Source organism: Channa argus, chromosome 22 (genome assembly GCF_033026475.1).
Source record: "Channa argus isolate prfri chromosome 22, Channa argus male v1.0, whole genome shotgun sequence".
Classification (NCBI taxonomy): domain Eukaryota; kingdom Metazoa; phylum Chordata; class Actinopteri; order Anabantiformes; family Channidae; genus Channa; species Channa argus.
The window spans coordinates 1,182,973-1,199,652 of record NC_090218.1 but is presented as its reverse complement, the minus strand read 5'-3'; the positions used below and the strand labels follow the sequence as shown (position 1 = coordinate 1,199,652).

At 37.7% G+C, this 16,680-nt stretch overlaps 1 protein-coding gene across 2 annotated transcripts; it reads right to left on the bottom strand.

The window, feature by feature from the left end:
- Window positions 1-8,336: 8,336 nt before the first annotated feature.
- cchcr1 (coiled-coil alpha-helical rod protein 1) lies at window positions 8,337-16,680 on the bottom strand. 2 transcript variants are annotated; one of them, XM_067492331.1, is made up of 20 exons: window positions 16,322-16,680; window positions 15,598-15,660; window positions 15,013-15,313; window positions 14,738-14,905; window positions 14,502-14,619; window positions 14,182-14,376; window positions 13,347-13,510; window positions 13,135-13,249; window positions 12,837-12,947; window positions 12,439-12,582; window positions 12,236-12,346; window positions 11,874-11,980; window positions 11,680-11,792; window positions 11,518-11,590; window positions 10,786-10,904; window positions 10,487-10,675; window positions 9,464-9,565; window positions 9,161-9,300; window positions 8,937-9,084; window positions 8,337-8,857 (listed from the first exon to the last, which is right to left on the bottom strand). In XM_067492331.1, exons 1-20 carry the CDS (start codon window positions 16,389-16,391, stop codon window positions 8,727-8,729), a joined length of 2,682 nt encoding a protein of 893 aa, XP_067348432.1. In that variant the 5' UTR covers window positions 16,392-16,680; the 3' UTR covers window positions 8,337-8,726. The 2 variants fall into 2 exon arrangements, with proteins under 2 accessions (XP_067348432.1, XP_067348430.1); XM_067492329.1 differs by lacking the exon at window positions 16,322-16,680 and adding an exon at window positions 15,852-15,966.

Genomic DNA, 16,680 nt, shown 5'->3' with positions numbered 1-16,680 from the left:
TCATATTTAATTCCTTGTGACGGATTTCTGCAGGTTGTTTGATCATTACAAGCTGTTCTGAAGCTGTTATACTTGCTGTTTATGTCAGGCCAAAAAAAATGTGTTTATGTGCAGAAACATTCATAAGACAGAGTGATAATGTCAAGTTTACAGAATTAGTGAGTTCATCACAATGAGCCTTTGTTACAGTGTTGAACACAGAGAGCGCTGTGTTGGGGGGGGCAGATGAAATTCAACAAATTTCTTTGAAAAAGCATTGCAAATATGTCATGAGTCCAGTCTATTTGACAGCTCTGAATAATCACTCCATTACATAACACAGCAGAGGGGGTTTGAATTTTAAAGAACTGCCTACAACATGGAAACAAAGGTTGTAATTACTGTTAAATTACAAATAATCGTAATGTCTAATGTTTTAACTGGGCAAAGATTTTGAAGTGATAGTGTTAAAGAGAATATTTTAGGAAATCATCATTGTGAGTCACCTTATAAGGAACATAAATATCTGAACAAAGTTTCATAGCATAGCATCAAAAGCTTGTTGTGATACTTACCTGATGAGAAGATCAACACTGATATTGTGTAAAGCTATGTGGCTGGCAGGGATCAAAAAGGCATCAATAAAGAAAGATACTTTGTGGAAAACACATAATGGATTAACTGTGCAAATGGAAAAGGATCAGAGCACTTTTTGGGTCTTTTTGTTTTGTTATGTGACCACAGTGTGTTTGTAGCAAAGCTGAGTTAGAATATGGGACAAATGTTGGCCTTGAAAGTATCGGACAAGGAGCATCCTTTACTAAACACCAAACTCAGTATCCATGGCCCTAAAGAAGAGACTTTAGTGGGTATTTACCACCTGACAAATCTACTGCACCAATAATTACTAAGCGGTGTGAACTACTACTACTAACTTTGCATTGCTGTATTCTCACAGCCTAGATTCCAGTACAGAACTGTGAATCTGTATAATTGTATATATACAACAGATTCAAGAGAATATAGGTTGGAGCTCTGCCATGGAAGGACTTGTAGACCTGTAGATGAACAGCATTATTAAATCCCATTTGAAATGAGCTGAGAGGCAATTTTAGAGGGCTTAATGACAACAAATTTGAGTAGTAACAAGACTTTGCTTGGTGCCTGCCAGCAGAATTTCAAACAAACTGAAGATGATTTAAGGATGTTAAAGAAGGAGGAAGTGCACGATAATAATTTGAGGGATGTGACAAAAATGAGAAAATCCTTGAATAATGCAGCTATAGCCTTGATATGACTTTCACTGAAAACCCATGATGACTTAAGAGATACTCCAGCTGATCAAAGTCACTCTTTTTCCATCTTCACTAAGCGTCGGTAAATCTGCAACAAAGAATGGGAAGAATCCCAAAAACCAAATACTGTATGCCAAGCTGCAGTCAAACCTCATACTGCATTTAGTATTTCCCATTCAGGATTATCTATATACATACGATAGCTATCTTTTCTACTCTATATATTTGAAGAAGATATATTTTCTCAGTATGTTTGTTTATTTTCATTGATGTGATAACTGAAAAAATAAAATTGAATCCAATTTTAATTTGGTTTGCAAATTGTTTGCCAATTTTTCAGTTATCATCCATCACTTCATCATCTGACATGGTTCATTGTAGCTGCAACTAACATTATTTTCATTATCAATAATCATAATACATCATTTTAAATGATTACAGGTTTACAGCACCAGCACTGGCATCTGTTGATAAAAGTTACTGTTTTTTGTAGATGATTGAATCAGTGCTTTGTAATGATTAGGCTCATGTATCCAAGTCAAAACCTGAGCTGTTTTTTTTTTATTGTTTGCAAATGGCAGTGTACCACAACTTCCTTTCTCCTTGACATGATGAAAAACTGTGATGATACACCAATAAAAATAATGTCTTCCATTAGGGAACAATGTCCACTTGTCCATAACTATAGTGAGTGTGTAATTAAACTGTCAGATACCATTCGTTTTAAACCAAGTGTGTTTGGAAGAAAGAGCAGCAACTTAATCAAAAGGATGTTTTGTAGAACAGATTTCTTGCAAATGGCGAAAAAAAGTGAAATTAGTCTAAAAATCTGTTAATTAGGAGGCCTTATTTGAACAGCATGTTGGTAACCAGAGGGAGCTAAGGTGCAGCAGCACAGATGAATATTAATGAAAATTTGATTAAACATTCCCACATCTTTAACTGGATATCCCACAGGCAAAGTGCTCAGAGAACAAAACAAATTAGCCTGGCAATTTTAATTATCAATTGTCTGTTTTTTCAAACATTTCTTGTTTCTTGTTTTTTTCCTGATGAGATGTCAACAACAGATGTTTTTAAGGACAGAACTAACATTAGACTTTTTGCCCTTTGGCTGACTTTGAATTTATGTTCTCCATAGTTCACATTACATGTTGAAGCTGTTAAAGCAATCTCTGGTTTAGGTTTGAATTTTACTGTAGTTTAAAATATTCAACATTAATATTTTTAGAAAAGTAGAAGCTGACCCTAGTCTAATTGCTTACAATCTCATTTAACAGCAACATTGCCATGGATCTCACACCAGACTCTCCTCATCTTCACCTTTTGGCCTTACCTGCATCTACTCAGTCACACACCCTACCCTCATCCAATTCTTATACCTACACTGTCCCCCTCTGTCTGTTCCTCTCTCTCTTCATCTCATCCAATCGGTCTCTGCCCTTCCCTCTCTCTCGCTCTCTGGCTCTCTCTCAATCGGTTGTCTCCAGTCCTGGTTCCTGTTTTCCAGCTTTTATTTTGTAGTCACTCAGTTCCACTTCATGTCAACTGGCTATCCAGTCACTTTACTTCTCGTCAGCACTGATTGTTTGTACCTATGCCCCTTTCTATTTAAACCCCCTGGTAAGGCGTCATCTGCACTCATGTGGCCTGGGCCACCTTTTTCTGTAACCAGCTACCCCTCATCTCCTTATCATGGACTTTTGAGAATCAGATTCATTGTGAGTTGGTCTCGGACTGTGATATAGTTAGTTTTGTGATTTTGTCATCATTTTTTACTATTCCCTGCCTGTTTAGATCCTCTAGTCTGCTTTGTGTTTATTTTCTTTGTTCAATAAGTCAGCCTTACACAATCTTTTCATTCTGCCTGCCTTCCTGTTTAGTTGTGGCTCAGTCTGTCATGTCCAAGCCTCCTAGTTCACTCATCTCTGGTGTATGCTTAGTTTCTAATCCACGCTATTCGGGTTCACATTTAGTTTCTCATTCACATAGCCCTTGTTCATGTTTAGTTTCCTGAGTTTCATGCTGCCTAGTTTGTGTCTAGCTCACTCACACTGATTCTTCTTTAATCTCTAGTTCACATTACTTTAATTGTGTTCTTGTTTTACTTTTGAGCTCCCACCATTATGTATCACCTACGCTAATTTTAAGTTCATGTTGATTCTGACCCCCCCCTTCAGGAGTCGTTTTTTGCTTTTCTTTTAACCCTTCTGTTGTCTTTGCGGCTTTTGGTCCATTATTAAACTGAAACTGTGATAAACACATGCTTTTAAAGCAATGTTTACTGACAATATTCTGTCATGATACAAACCCAAAGACAGAGGAGATTGCATGTTTATTTTAGTATGTATATTACATTTTATGCAAGGTTAACTGATAAATAGAAAAAGGTGTATGTGTATATTTTAACCTCCTAATATGAAGAACATCCGTACACCTGCATCACCCACTATTACCTTAAAATAAACACAGAATTATCATCTTACTGACAGTTTTAACTTAAAAAGAAATCTTAATCTTGTAAAAGTAGAATTCATGGCAGATCTGCTGTATTTGAAGAATAACAGTTCAATAGGTACAGACGTACCTACTGAAGTGGCAAGTAAGTGTATATAGAAGTGTATTACTTGCTAAAGCTGAACAGAATGTATCTGGGATGACTGACATATATGACATACAGTATTAAGATGAGTTAAGGGCATGAGATGCTGTTTGGAGACAATAGTAGTATTAGTGAGTAAACTGTTGTATTTACACTGTGGGATTCACACTATTTACATTAATATATTTGCCTCAATTCATGGCTCATTTTTTTAAAATGATCAAACCCAGGCCAGGATTAGGACTTTGACAGCCACTTGTTTTTAGTATAGAGTGTATTGGCTCGTAGTATATCCTACTACAGGTGGTACTCTTGACACAGGTGGACATTTAGTAGTTTAGCGTTTATCCACAGCATCTTGTTTATAATTTCTTTCATCTAATTATAGTATATTTTTATATATTTTTTTTTGTCCTTTCGGCTTATCCCATGAGTGCAGGGTTGCCACAGCGGATCATTGTCCGCATGTTGATTTGGCAGAGTTTTTTTTTACGCCGGATGCCGTTCCTGACGCAACCCTCCCTAATTTCTACCGGGGTTGGACCGGCACTGCACAGCTGGGGCACAAACAGCTATTGGGGGTTCAGTGTCTTGCCCAGGGACACTTCGACATAGGGATCGAACCCTGTGGTCCTTGGGTGACTGCCTACCAACTGAGCTACAGCCGCCCCCCTTTCATCTAATTACAGTAAAGTGATTTAAATTTCTTTGCCTCATTTTTACTTGTTTTACTTTAAAGAGAAGTTCAATCATATGCAGACCATAAACCTTTATGAGTCAGTCACACTTTGTTTATAACACAAAATGAGCATCTTTTACTTTGTTCATTCATGCATGCATCTACTAAGCACTGCCAACACATCACTGCTGCATTCCAAATTACAAAGATCATCTAAAACGGGCTGCAATTACAGCTCTAAACAAGGTGACTAATTGGCACGACAGAATTAATGATGTTCTGGAAAAAAACATATGTTGATATGTCTTACTTACTGTTCTGTAAAATTCTTAAAACTGTTCTATCAAGAGTCAGCGCAAGAAAGATTTTATCATTTACTTTCACTGCTCAGATGTCCGTACATAATAACCCTAGTCCTACAGGAGAAAACAAACAAACAGCAAATGGCTTTTCTGTAATTGGAAGATTGAAAAGTTTAGTCCACTGCAGCACCCCCTACCCAAAATATGGTCCACATTGCCAGCATTTATAAATAGACTTACTTGACTGCTTTTCCTCACACTGCTCCTTCATGGCTGCTGTTTGACCCTACACCATGGCCTGCTACAGCAGTGCACAACCTTCCTGCATGCAGCATTGGTGGTCGACACCCCGACTTAATTTACATCAACCTCTGACACAGCTCCATGTTTGTTCTGACATCTGGCCTGCAACAACTCAGCAAAAGATTAAAACTGAAATAAATGTTCACAACAGGCACTCTGTTAGACATGTCTGACACAGTTCAATATCTGAATCCCAAAATTTTCCTTCACCTAAGATGTGACAATTTTGTTGCCTGCATAAACTAACAGGCTTTGGGAACTTTAGCCACTTATTCCAGTCACTGGTTGCAGCAAACATTTGGCCAAGTGTGACTAAATCTATCGTAACACTTTAGACATGTGAGTTTATGTACTGTATATGTTTTGCTGTGTTCCCCAGATGTGTACAGTGTATACCCTGTACTTGTTACCTGAATATTACATTCACATAATCTAGCCACAGGGACATAATCACCAGGACAACAAATAAAACATCTGACCTTTGGCAGACTTTTCTCATTGCTCTGGACAACACAGCAATTCTTTCCCCCAATCCCAGGCTAGCTTTAAGACCTGCTTTAAGGCCTGTTTGTTGCATCATACATATTTGATACAAACCAATATTAATATCATTAATCTTTCCTTGAAAGAAAATAATTTTAGAAAGTGAAAGGGAAAAAAACATCCAAAGAATGGGGAGGTGAGGGGAAAGTGGAGGATTGAGCCAGAGAGAACTGTATAGTGGACACGGGACGATGACAGCAGGTGTTTTGATTTGACACACTGCATTCTGACAGCCTCCACACCAAAGAAGAGAGTGTTCACCTATATTACTACTTCACAGCCTATCAATTGGCAGAATAAAAAAAAATAAATCAGTATCCACTGAAGATGAAGGTAATATTACTGCAAACAAGAAATTATCACAATATTAGGTATGATTTATAGAAGAATTTAATCAAGCCATAGTCACATTTGTTTGAACCACTTCTTTTACATGACATTAGTTCTTTATTAGCTTTTTGATCAGTTTAAATTACCTATTTTAAGCGTGTTTTGTTTGTATTGCAGTGCTCTACTAAATAATTCATCAGTTAACCACAGTGTTGTCTGGCTGCTGTGCTACTCCCTCCACACAACACTGACAATAAATGCATAAATTCAAGCTCTATATCATGACATTTATTTTTTCATGACATATAAGTTTTCTATTTAGACTTATTTAGCAATTAAGTTGAAGTGACACTATGACACATATTTTTAAAAGTTTTAATAGAAATATCTTCCGTCAGTTATTTTATTGTGGATAGGTGCTGTTAATGCCTCCTGCGACAACTCGTGACAGCTTCTAAAGCTGTTTGAACGTGGCCCTTCTTTCTGATCATTCAGATAATTTCACACATTTCTGTTTGATCTGTAAATTTTGTAATATTTGTGTTGTCATATAACAACAATGACTGCCTGAAGGGCTGGGTAGATAATGTCAGGACACAAAAAGATAACCGACACTGTTTTAGAGCAGGGGAGGAAGCACAGGCCAGAGCAGAGATGGCTGATTCTATGACTCACATTAGTTTTAAAACTACAGTATGCAAATTAAATACTAACAGATGCTAGATTCCTTTTCAGTGTATAATTGGAGATGGATATGTCACTCCCTACCATGTTTGATATATGCAGGTAAGAAACTAATGGTAATCAATATTTAAAATGATATTCCAATAAAAAAAGTGTCCTTCATAAAGTCAAGCACAAAACAATACTGCAAACAACTGAATGTGTTGCTTTTACCTTAGACAACATCACCCTCTGCTGGTGTAGAAGTGCACAAGGACACAAGTAAGCTTGACGTTCTTTTTGGTTCTCGCAGCCATTTTTGTTTGTTTTTTCTCTTTTTTTGTTTTGTCCTTTCAGCTTATGGTCCGTGGACGACTGCCTTACCAACTGAGCTACAGCCGCCCCTTGTTTCTTGCAGTAGGTCTGTACATCTTATAATATTATGCTATATTGATATTATTACTTCCAATTCCCCATTTATAAATAATACATTAATATACACTGATCAGGCCCAATATTACAACTTCTGCAATTTAATGCACTTCAAAGTGGGTAGTGGAATCGTACTGGAGAGCATTATAAGAAGACGTGGTTCTAAAGTTTTGCCCACCCTATTTCAAATGAATGAGGTGAGCTCAATAATAAACACATAGCAGAATTATAACTTTTCTGACAGTTTCAAACTAAAAATTTTGAAATTTTAACATTGCCTAGTGAAATTCATGGCAGAGCCACTGTCCTGGATTGCATTAAATTGCACCGGTGGTCCTAATGTTATGCCTGATTTATGTTACAACTAACGTATAAAAGCTGTGATTTATTTCCTAAACCTTTTTCATCATGATTGTATCAAGTTTAGACTATCCCTAATTCCTCCATTAAACGACACACATTAAAAAGTTCTGTGTTGTTTTAGAAAACTCCAGATGTAAGCAGGGGCCATTACTATTAATATTGATATACTTTGAAAAAATTACATTTGATACATTCATCCTACAATTGCCATTATGAATTGTCTCTCAAGCAATGGGTGTGTCCCTGCAAAATATTTGTATTGCTTTTACAAAAACAAAATACAAACATACATTTTTAGTATTTTCAGTCTTTTCTCCCTTCGTTCTCCACGAGATGTTTTTACCCAGAGGCTTAACATTTCAAGCTACTGCAAAATGTATTACCATTCATGACAATGTGATGAATAGCACAATTATCTGGTTCATCATGATGTTTATCACCATCCATCCAGTGACTGTAAAGTCATTATAAATTGACAACTTCAAATAGAAAATATAGATTTTTTTTTTTCCAATCTGAAATTATGTGAGTCTTCCCAATTGGTTATGTGTTATGGAGAAGAGAAACAGGGTAAATACACCAACCACATTTAAACCTGTTTTACAGATTTTACTTTGTCAACGGACTGGGAAATGCAATTAGGTTTTTGAAAGTTCGTTATGAGAACAACAAATTGTAATAAACTTAAATTATAAGAGATGTGCTTTTCTTCATGAGGATTTTGCCCTAACTTCAGGCAGTTGGGCACAAAAAAAACCCCCATCACATCCTGTATTTCTTTATCAATTACTATTACAATTGCACTCAATATATCCTGTGTTCTTAAAATACTATACACCACAGAGTTTGCAATATAAAAATACTTTATTAAAGTTACTTTAAATATAAACATATACATCTAAACCTCTTTTTATTGTTTGTGGAGTGTAGCTTGTTTTGTACAGCACAAAATGTTGACCAAGGTATTTACTTTGTCCATCAATTAGTATTCAAGAGAGTTTTAAAACATGTATTGAAATAATTTTATAACCTTTTTAATGTAAGTTTCCATTGTTTAATGTAAATCATTCTCTGACATCTGAAATAGATGAGACTGTGTAAAATGCTTGATTTTATAGTGTTTGGCTCAAACTATTTCCACTGACTGTGCTTATAGCTCCTTATAGCAATAACACTGCCCACCTTTTGTACAAATTAAGGTGTGTTTACTGCCTCCAGTGACTTGTCCTGAGATATCAGGTGTGCAGACTGCTTGCGGATGGTCCCATGCTGTCGTTCTGTTTCTCGTCATCTGCAGAGTCATCAGAGCTGTTTACCACAGCAGCACTGAGGGTATGGAGCTCCTCCAAAACAGACAGGAGTCTCACTGAGAGGATACAGACATATCTTAGGTCAGATCAGTTATGTATGTGTACATGTCTCACATGACTTAGGACCCTTCTCACCATCTGCTGGTATTTGGACCTTTGCTCCCACAGAGCAATGGCACTCTGAAGGGTTTTGTTGTTGTTCCCCAGGAGCAGCTGAGGTTTGTAGACTTGTTGCATGAACTCTTGCGTACTCACTCTTCAGCCCTTGTTCAGCAACGGCAGCCTAAACAGATTGAGGTCACAGGACATCAACAAAAATTAAAACAGAAATAACATTTGTCATGCCTTCACAGTTTTACCTGTGGTGGGTTTTTGTCCTTCTTCTTTAGTCTTTTATTCTGGAGTTCCATTTTTGTGTGTTCGCTTCCAAAATGTTGAGTTTTTTTCATCTCATCCTGTTTCCTTGCTGCCTCTCTCTCAAACTGCCGCAAAGTCATAACTGCAAGAGGCAAAACACACAAAACAAAAGCCACTGGGAAATGCTGCTACATACTGTGCAAACAACTCCAGTCATACTAGATCACAGTCTGCATCACGATATGACTTCAGTCCCCTGTGCTAAGTAGGTGCTGGGTAAGGTAGCATGGTGCTAATCCTGCTACCTGCTTTGGTGTGCTCTCTCCTGGCCGTACTGACTTGAGCCTCCATCTCTCTCAGTTTCTCGGCACAGCAGTCTTCAATCTCAGACACCCTCTCCTGCAAGGCTGAAGGGAAACAAAAGTGGTTTGTCATCTAATGATGTGTATAAACTGAATTTCACTGCATTTGTTAACAAATTCTCATAGAAAAAAAAAAAATCAATTCCAAATTTATGAATTATATCGATGAGACCTCAGACATTGTCCAGAGGCGTGTTTCAGACATGTAACAAACAGCGGGAGATCGCCCAAGTGAGAAGCGTCAACAGTATACGTATGGAAATCTGCTCCTTGCATGATCAGTGAGCACAGGATAAAGGATAAGGCTGGATAATGTCGGAAGCTTTTCACTCAGACATTTGCGGGCACACATGCACCCCCTACTGACAAAGTCAGGATAATGTCAGAATTTCAGTGCACATCTTAAAAGGGCTCATAACAGCACATAACAGGTGATCCAAAAGTGACATTAGCATTTTAGCATATTCAGCATTTATATTACAACTTCTGGCAAAAAAATGTTGCTATTATATAGAGTGAAATATTGACTTGTTGAGATGGTAAAGACAAAAAAAAAAAAAGGGAGAGAATAATGAGGAGCACAAATTCATGAAACAGCCCCAAACACAACCCTAATTTATTTCTGATGTTTAACAAGTTTACTATATCAACTGTCAGTTTTGTATGCAGCGTTTTCTGCAAAAAACAACTATAGAAGGTTTAAAGCTCTGGAGCTTCCTAAAAGGCCAAGTTAAATCTCCAGCTGGGAAATTCGGTAACTTTTCTGGAACAGGTGCTCTTGTGGATGTCACTTAATCTCTAAATCTCTACCCAGTAGACAGGAGTGGCAGACTTATTCTAAGTGTGAATATAAGGAAACTGCAAAGGGCATTTCTGAAAAAGAGCAGGAGTGCATAGTCTGCTTTCCTCAAATGACTAAAGGTTGAAGAACCATCAGGTGACTTAGGGTAAAGACTACAACCTCACCTCGCTCACTATGCTCCTGCTGGATGAGTAGCTCAGAGCACAGTTTCTCCAGGTTGACCTTGCTTTCTTCAAGCTGGGCCTGGATCTGCTGCAGACTCTGCTCTGCATCCTTTCTGCCAGCCACAGCCTGACAGAGCTCCACCCAGCTCTGTTCAAGGTCTTGCTGTTGCTGTCTCAGTTTGCCTTCATCTGAGGAAAAGTTACAAGTAAACTGAGACATGCAAATTGCCAAACATGATCATCAAACAGATTAATAAATAACTGTTTACAGTACAGTTATTAGTTGTAATGGTGCTCACATTGTTCTTTCAGATCTGCCAGAGCTTTTTCGATTAGCTCCGGGGTTCTTTTGAGCTCTTGTGTGAGCTTGTGTCTTTCTTCATTCACCAAACTAAGCTCAGTCTGAAGGTTTGTGAAGCTGCAGGACAGCAGAGACAAATAAAAAAAGGTCAAGGAATAAAAAGGTACTGCACAATGTCTAACAAAGCAAGACAAACTCTCAACAGCCAGAAAATAGTTGCTTCTTTCGTGCAGATTTTTAGATGACTGTGAATACATTACAATCATACTGTGGTTTGTTCATTAGTAGGTAGTATAATTTTTCTTGGTAACACAGAAATACTGATTTCAACTATATTATCCAGTGCTACAGTATGTTCAAACCTAACAAAGCTCAAACAGACTGTTTGACCACATCTTCTTTTAATACAAGTTACTGTATATGTAATAAATCAATATATCTTTATTTGGACATAAAGTTACTGCATATAACAACAATTCTCTAGCTTTGTCATAAAAGTGTTGATAAAATAATATACTATACTATATAAATGTATACTTTTAAACAGAATAAATCTCTAATCTGACCATTATTGATACATTTTAAACCACTTAACAAGTACTAAACACATGCTCTTTATGGCTTGAAATATGCAAGCAAAATCGACTGACAGCTTATAATAAATACATAATATAAGGATGTGATTGTCGTGTATAAACCAAAAAAAAGAAAAAGAAACATCATACTGTACCTGTCAGCAGCCTGTTCAACCTGTTTACTGGCCTGTTGAACTTTGTGCAGAGCCACTCTCCTCATGAACAAACCTATAAGGGCAAAAGCAATGATGTAAGGTCCTTACCACATGTACTTAAAAGCACTGCAGTCATTCCATTAACTTTCACTATAATCGCACCTTGGATTGTCTCCACTTGTCTTTTAGCAAAAGTTAGCCTCTGGGTAAAAGAGTTCAGCTTCGCATTAGCTGCATCCACTTCTGCCACTTTGTTTTCAAACCCGACACTGAAACTGTGAGCCACAGCCAAAGTGTCAAAGTACTGTGTGTAATGTATTCTTCAACAAACTTCTTTTTCCTCTACTCTGTTTTACCTGTGCACCATCTCTGTCAGGATTTTAAGTTCATCTTCTGCCTTCTGGCTCTTTGACCTCAGCTGTAAGTTTTCCTTGTGAGACTGGGCCAGTCCCTGCTTCAAAGTCTGGAAAGAAAAATCACATATCCATATTATACACTACCTTGAACAAATCCACTGTGATGCTCAGTTTTGAGAAAGTCTTCATGTACAGCTGCTGTAAAAACCCCAACGGCACTTAGAACCTAGCACAGTTTTTATATAGTCAGCATATTGTGCTGTGGTAAAAATGTACAAGAGTTTATCACTTTCTAAATTTATTGTGCATCATCAAAATTTAAGACAGCCATGTAAATCATCATCACTTTCTGTAGAACTAACCTCCTTTTCCACTCTCTCCAGGTCCAGCTCAGCCATCCTGTCCTCTAGACTGTGTTGGAGCACACTAACCCGGTGCTGCTCCTGCTGGAGCTGCTGCTCCATGAATCTGAGCTTAAGCAAAGAGCAATAAGTTAAATTTTAAAAACAGCTTTAAGCACATAAACATGGACATACTGTGGTATGCTAATAGGTGATTTAAATACTTTGGAGAAGAGTTCATCCTTTTCTCCTCTTAGTTCGATGTCTTGTAAACGAAGCTGAACACATAGCTTGAAGACTCTGTCCCTCCAGAGCTGAAGCACTTGAAGCCCTTCTGATCCATTCTTCATAAGTGGATCTGTCATGGTCTGATAAAACACATACATATATATGGAAGGTACACACACACATACATCAATTTTACTTGCAAATTAGCTCTGATGTTTTCTAAAGCATACTAAAGCTCCAGTTTCAGTCCAAATATTCCATGTGTTCTGCTTTGGAAAATGACAAGATCAAGAGTTGACAAGATCATCAGGTAGATCCACATTCAGATTATACATTTTCTTTTGGAGGTGGGGGGGGGGCTTGTATCTTGTGCTTTTCTGTGAAGAACACTCACTTTCTTTATCATTTTCTCTTCTTGGAGGGCAAGGATCTCATTTACAGAGTTAAGCCTGACTGCCAAAAGCTCTGTCGTCTTCTGAAGAACTGCTTTCTCTTTGCTCAGCTTCTACAAAATGCACAAAATTAAAATAAAACTGATTATTACAATATAATACACTATATATAATACATTTAAGAAAATATAATACTAATTTGCTATACACACTACTAAAAAGACAAACTGAGTTTTCCTATGCAGTTACTTTACAGTGGCCTAATTGCAATCAATACTGTATTGTTTTTATTATCTCCACCTCAACAGTTTCATTTAATTGTTGCTTCTCTCCTTTCTCTGGGGCAAGCTGGCCGATGTAATTTCTAAGGCTGTGCAGGGTTACAGATTGAGTCTCAAAAGCTTGTCCCATTTGGCTGAAAAATAAACACCCAGAGGAAAAAAAATTAATGAATCTGAATACAAAGTGCTATAAATGTTAAAGTCTCTTCAGTTTTAAATTGAATGTGACACCTTAAATGTTCTTTCAGCCCATCTCTCTCAGTAGATACTTCCATCAGAGTGTTTTTTAGCTGCAGCACTTCTGAGGTCATTGATTGAAGTCTATCCTGTAGCTCACTGTTTGTTTTTCTTGCTCCACTCAACTCTGCACTGTGTGAGGCAGTCAATTGCTGCAGCTGAAAGTGAAAACCGAAAAACAATAGAAAATTTAGGACAAATACAAATGAAATGTAAAAAAAAGAAAAGAAAAGAAAACCACACAATACAGTGCGTCCAGAAAGTATTCACAGATCTTAATTTTTCCACATTTTGTTGTTCCCACATTTTGTTCCACAATATTCTGTTACAGCATTATTCCAGAATGAATAATTTTGTTCCTCAAAAATGACAACGTGAAAGACGTTTGTTTGAAATCTGCTAATTTATTAAGAATAAAAAAACAATCACATGGGAGGTATTGTTGGGGGTATTGTTTGTAGACTTTTGTGGAAAATAGATAATTTGATCCATTTTGGGATGTAACATAAAAAAAGTGGAAAAAGTTAAGTGCTGGGAATACTTTCTGGGTGCACTCGACAACAAATATTTCTGCTTAAAGATCACCGGGAAGGGGCAGTTACAGAAGAGCACACTATGATAGTCCATAAACAGTGCTTAGATCAGGAATCCTTCAACAGAGCATTTTGGTTTTTTTGATGTAGGGTTTTTCGCTGAAGAGTCTACTACTCTCCTTTCGGCTTATCCCGTGAGTTCGGGGTCGCCACAGAAGAGTAATCACCCAAATTAGTATGTAAAAGGTTTACAGTATGGTGGTTTAAATTTCCTTACACACCGAACACACACACACCTGCATATCACGATTCCGCTGCATTTCCTCTAGTTGTTCAGAGAGTTTAAGAGTCTGCTGTTTGACCTCCTCCTTAGCCTTTAACCTGCCCATTTGAGCCTTCAGAGCTAGCTCCTGGGCTTCCTCTTTGCTCTTGTCTACATCTCTTTTCAGACTTGAAATTTCTTCAGCAGACTCTCTCTTTAGTCTCTCTAGCTGCAACAAACAGAAATGGTGAAAATAGAAGAATATATATCGATGCTACAATCCATCATAATTATCAAGTGATCATGTTCAACTTTACATTTAGAATTACATTTTTTATCAGTAAACAATATTACCTCTGAATATATTTTCTCCTTCTGTGTACTACTGTGAATGATCTCTTCCCTGATTTGGCTGAGTTCACTCTTAGATTTACAAAGCTCTTCACGCACTGCTTCCAACTCATGGCTCTGTCTGTCATATAAAGGTTATGCCATGTTAAGTTTGTTTTAAGTGACTAATTATTAAACTAAAGGTTTAGTAACATAAAGAATAAACTGTAAAATACTCCACTGCTAATAACATAGGTTACCTGATTAGGATGCTGTCTTTGTCTCTCATTTCTTCTCTGTGTCTTCCTACACACTCCTTCAGCGCCTCCAACTGCCCCTTCAATCTTTCAGCCTCAGTCTTGTACTTCTCTGCCTCCAAATGCCACTCTGCCTCCCATCTGGACCACTGCTCACGTCTCTCTGCAGATCTGTGTTTAAGGAAGGAGCTATTCATGCACCCAATATTTCAACCAACTGACAAACAACAGTGGTATTGGTCAAACATATTGTTATGATAAATCATATTGTGGGGTACCGTGCTCTATGGTCTGATGGGTGATCCATAACAATCCTTCCTCTTAGGCTGCCCTCTTGTGACATCATGAGCCTTTGATTTTCCTTCCTCAGCTCCAAAATTTCCTGCTGGGCATGAGTGATTGCGAGCCATGGATTGTGGGCATTGGGATCCCCTGATGGTAATATTAATGAAGTTACTCCTGGGTTTGTCCAGGAAATGGTTGGCGATGTCTCTGGAATTTTAATGCCTCTGTTTGCTCTAGCGCACTGGATACTGGAGGAGAAATGTGATGGGGGTACCAGATCCTCCTGGACATATGCTGCATAAAATAAAATTAAGTAGTTAGGTTTATGTTTGCACATGGAATAAGGTTAGTTAGGTGACCTATGTCCAAGGGTGGCTGCTTAGGTGGGAGGTCCTGGCATTGATACCACCACTGGGTAATGCCCCCCACCATAGTTTAATTCCTGAGCAACACATCACTATTCTTCTCAGTCTTGGTACCATACCTTAAAGGATAATTCTGTTCATTATCTAAATCAACAGTATCTCCCGCAATCACCATACAGACGCTAAAACCAACAAAGAATCTCCTTTACTCACACTGAGTCTCTGTCAGCTTGCATCCTCGATTAGCTTGATTGTCTGTGCTGTAGCCCTCTGTTGCTGCCCAAACACAATTAACACATTAAATCAGACAAGCCGCTCCACTAAGTGACATGATTCTTTATTCTAAACGTGTGAATAATATATTCTTAACATATGCAGCCCAAATGCTCTTCATCTGTGTTACTTTGTACAGCAAAAATAACATGTAAACTGCGCGTTTCACAAGGTTTGAAATGAAGAAATCTCACCCGGTGATCTGGCGCAGATGAACAAGCTACAGTAATCTGGGCTGTAGACTGAACGTGTAACGATATAGAAGATATATTGTTGGATCCAACTAAAGCACATTTTGGTTTGGATCTGCTAAAGTGTAACATGTTTAAATTGTAAGTTGTGGGATGGGTAAAGATGTGCAAAAAGTCAAGTTTGTAAATCAGATTTTCCCTAAGGTGCATTAAATACTAAGGTCGGCTCAATTTGTAAGATTCACTGTATATCCAAACATAATGAATAGCTTCATAAAGTAACAGTGTCTGAGTTAAACTAAAACAACGTTTTAAATAAATTATATCTGTCCTGAGATAGTTAGTTAGTTAGTTAGTGTGCTAACTAAAGCTAGCTCTTGCTTTATAACTTAAGCTAACGTTAACGCTGCCTAATGGACTGTCCTTTTTTTTACTGGCGTTACCCAAAATTCCAGCAACAAGAAACAACTTACTTAAAACCGCTGGTGAGGTGAAATCAGTCGGTGCTATAAGTTTTTTATTTTCAAAGTTATTTCTTTCCATGTTCACAGAGGAACTCACGAAGTAAACGTAGTGTTACTAACGTAACTGCACCTTGTCGGGGATTGTTTGGGTGTTTTAACGTTTACTCTCCGGCGAGGGAAGTCATTCGTCGTTGCCTTAGTTGCGGGTTTCAACATTGACCCCGGAGCTTTCCGCTTTTTTTTCTTGCCAACGTTTGATACGCAAACTATACAGCACTTTCGTATATTTGTGAAATAATATAAATTAAATTACTTATCTAATATGAATGTAACTGTCACATACGAGAGCGCGCAGTGCACCACGGGAA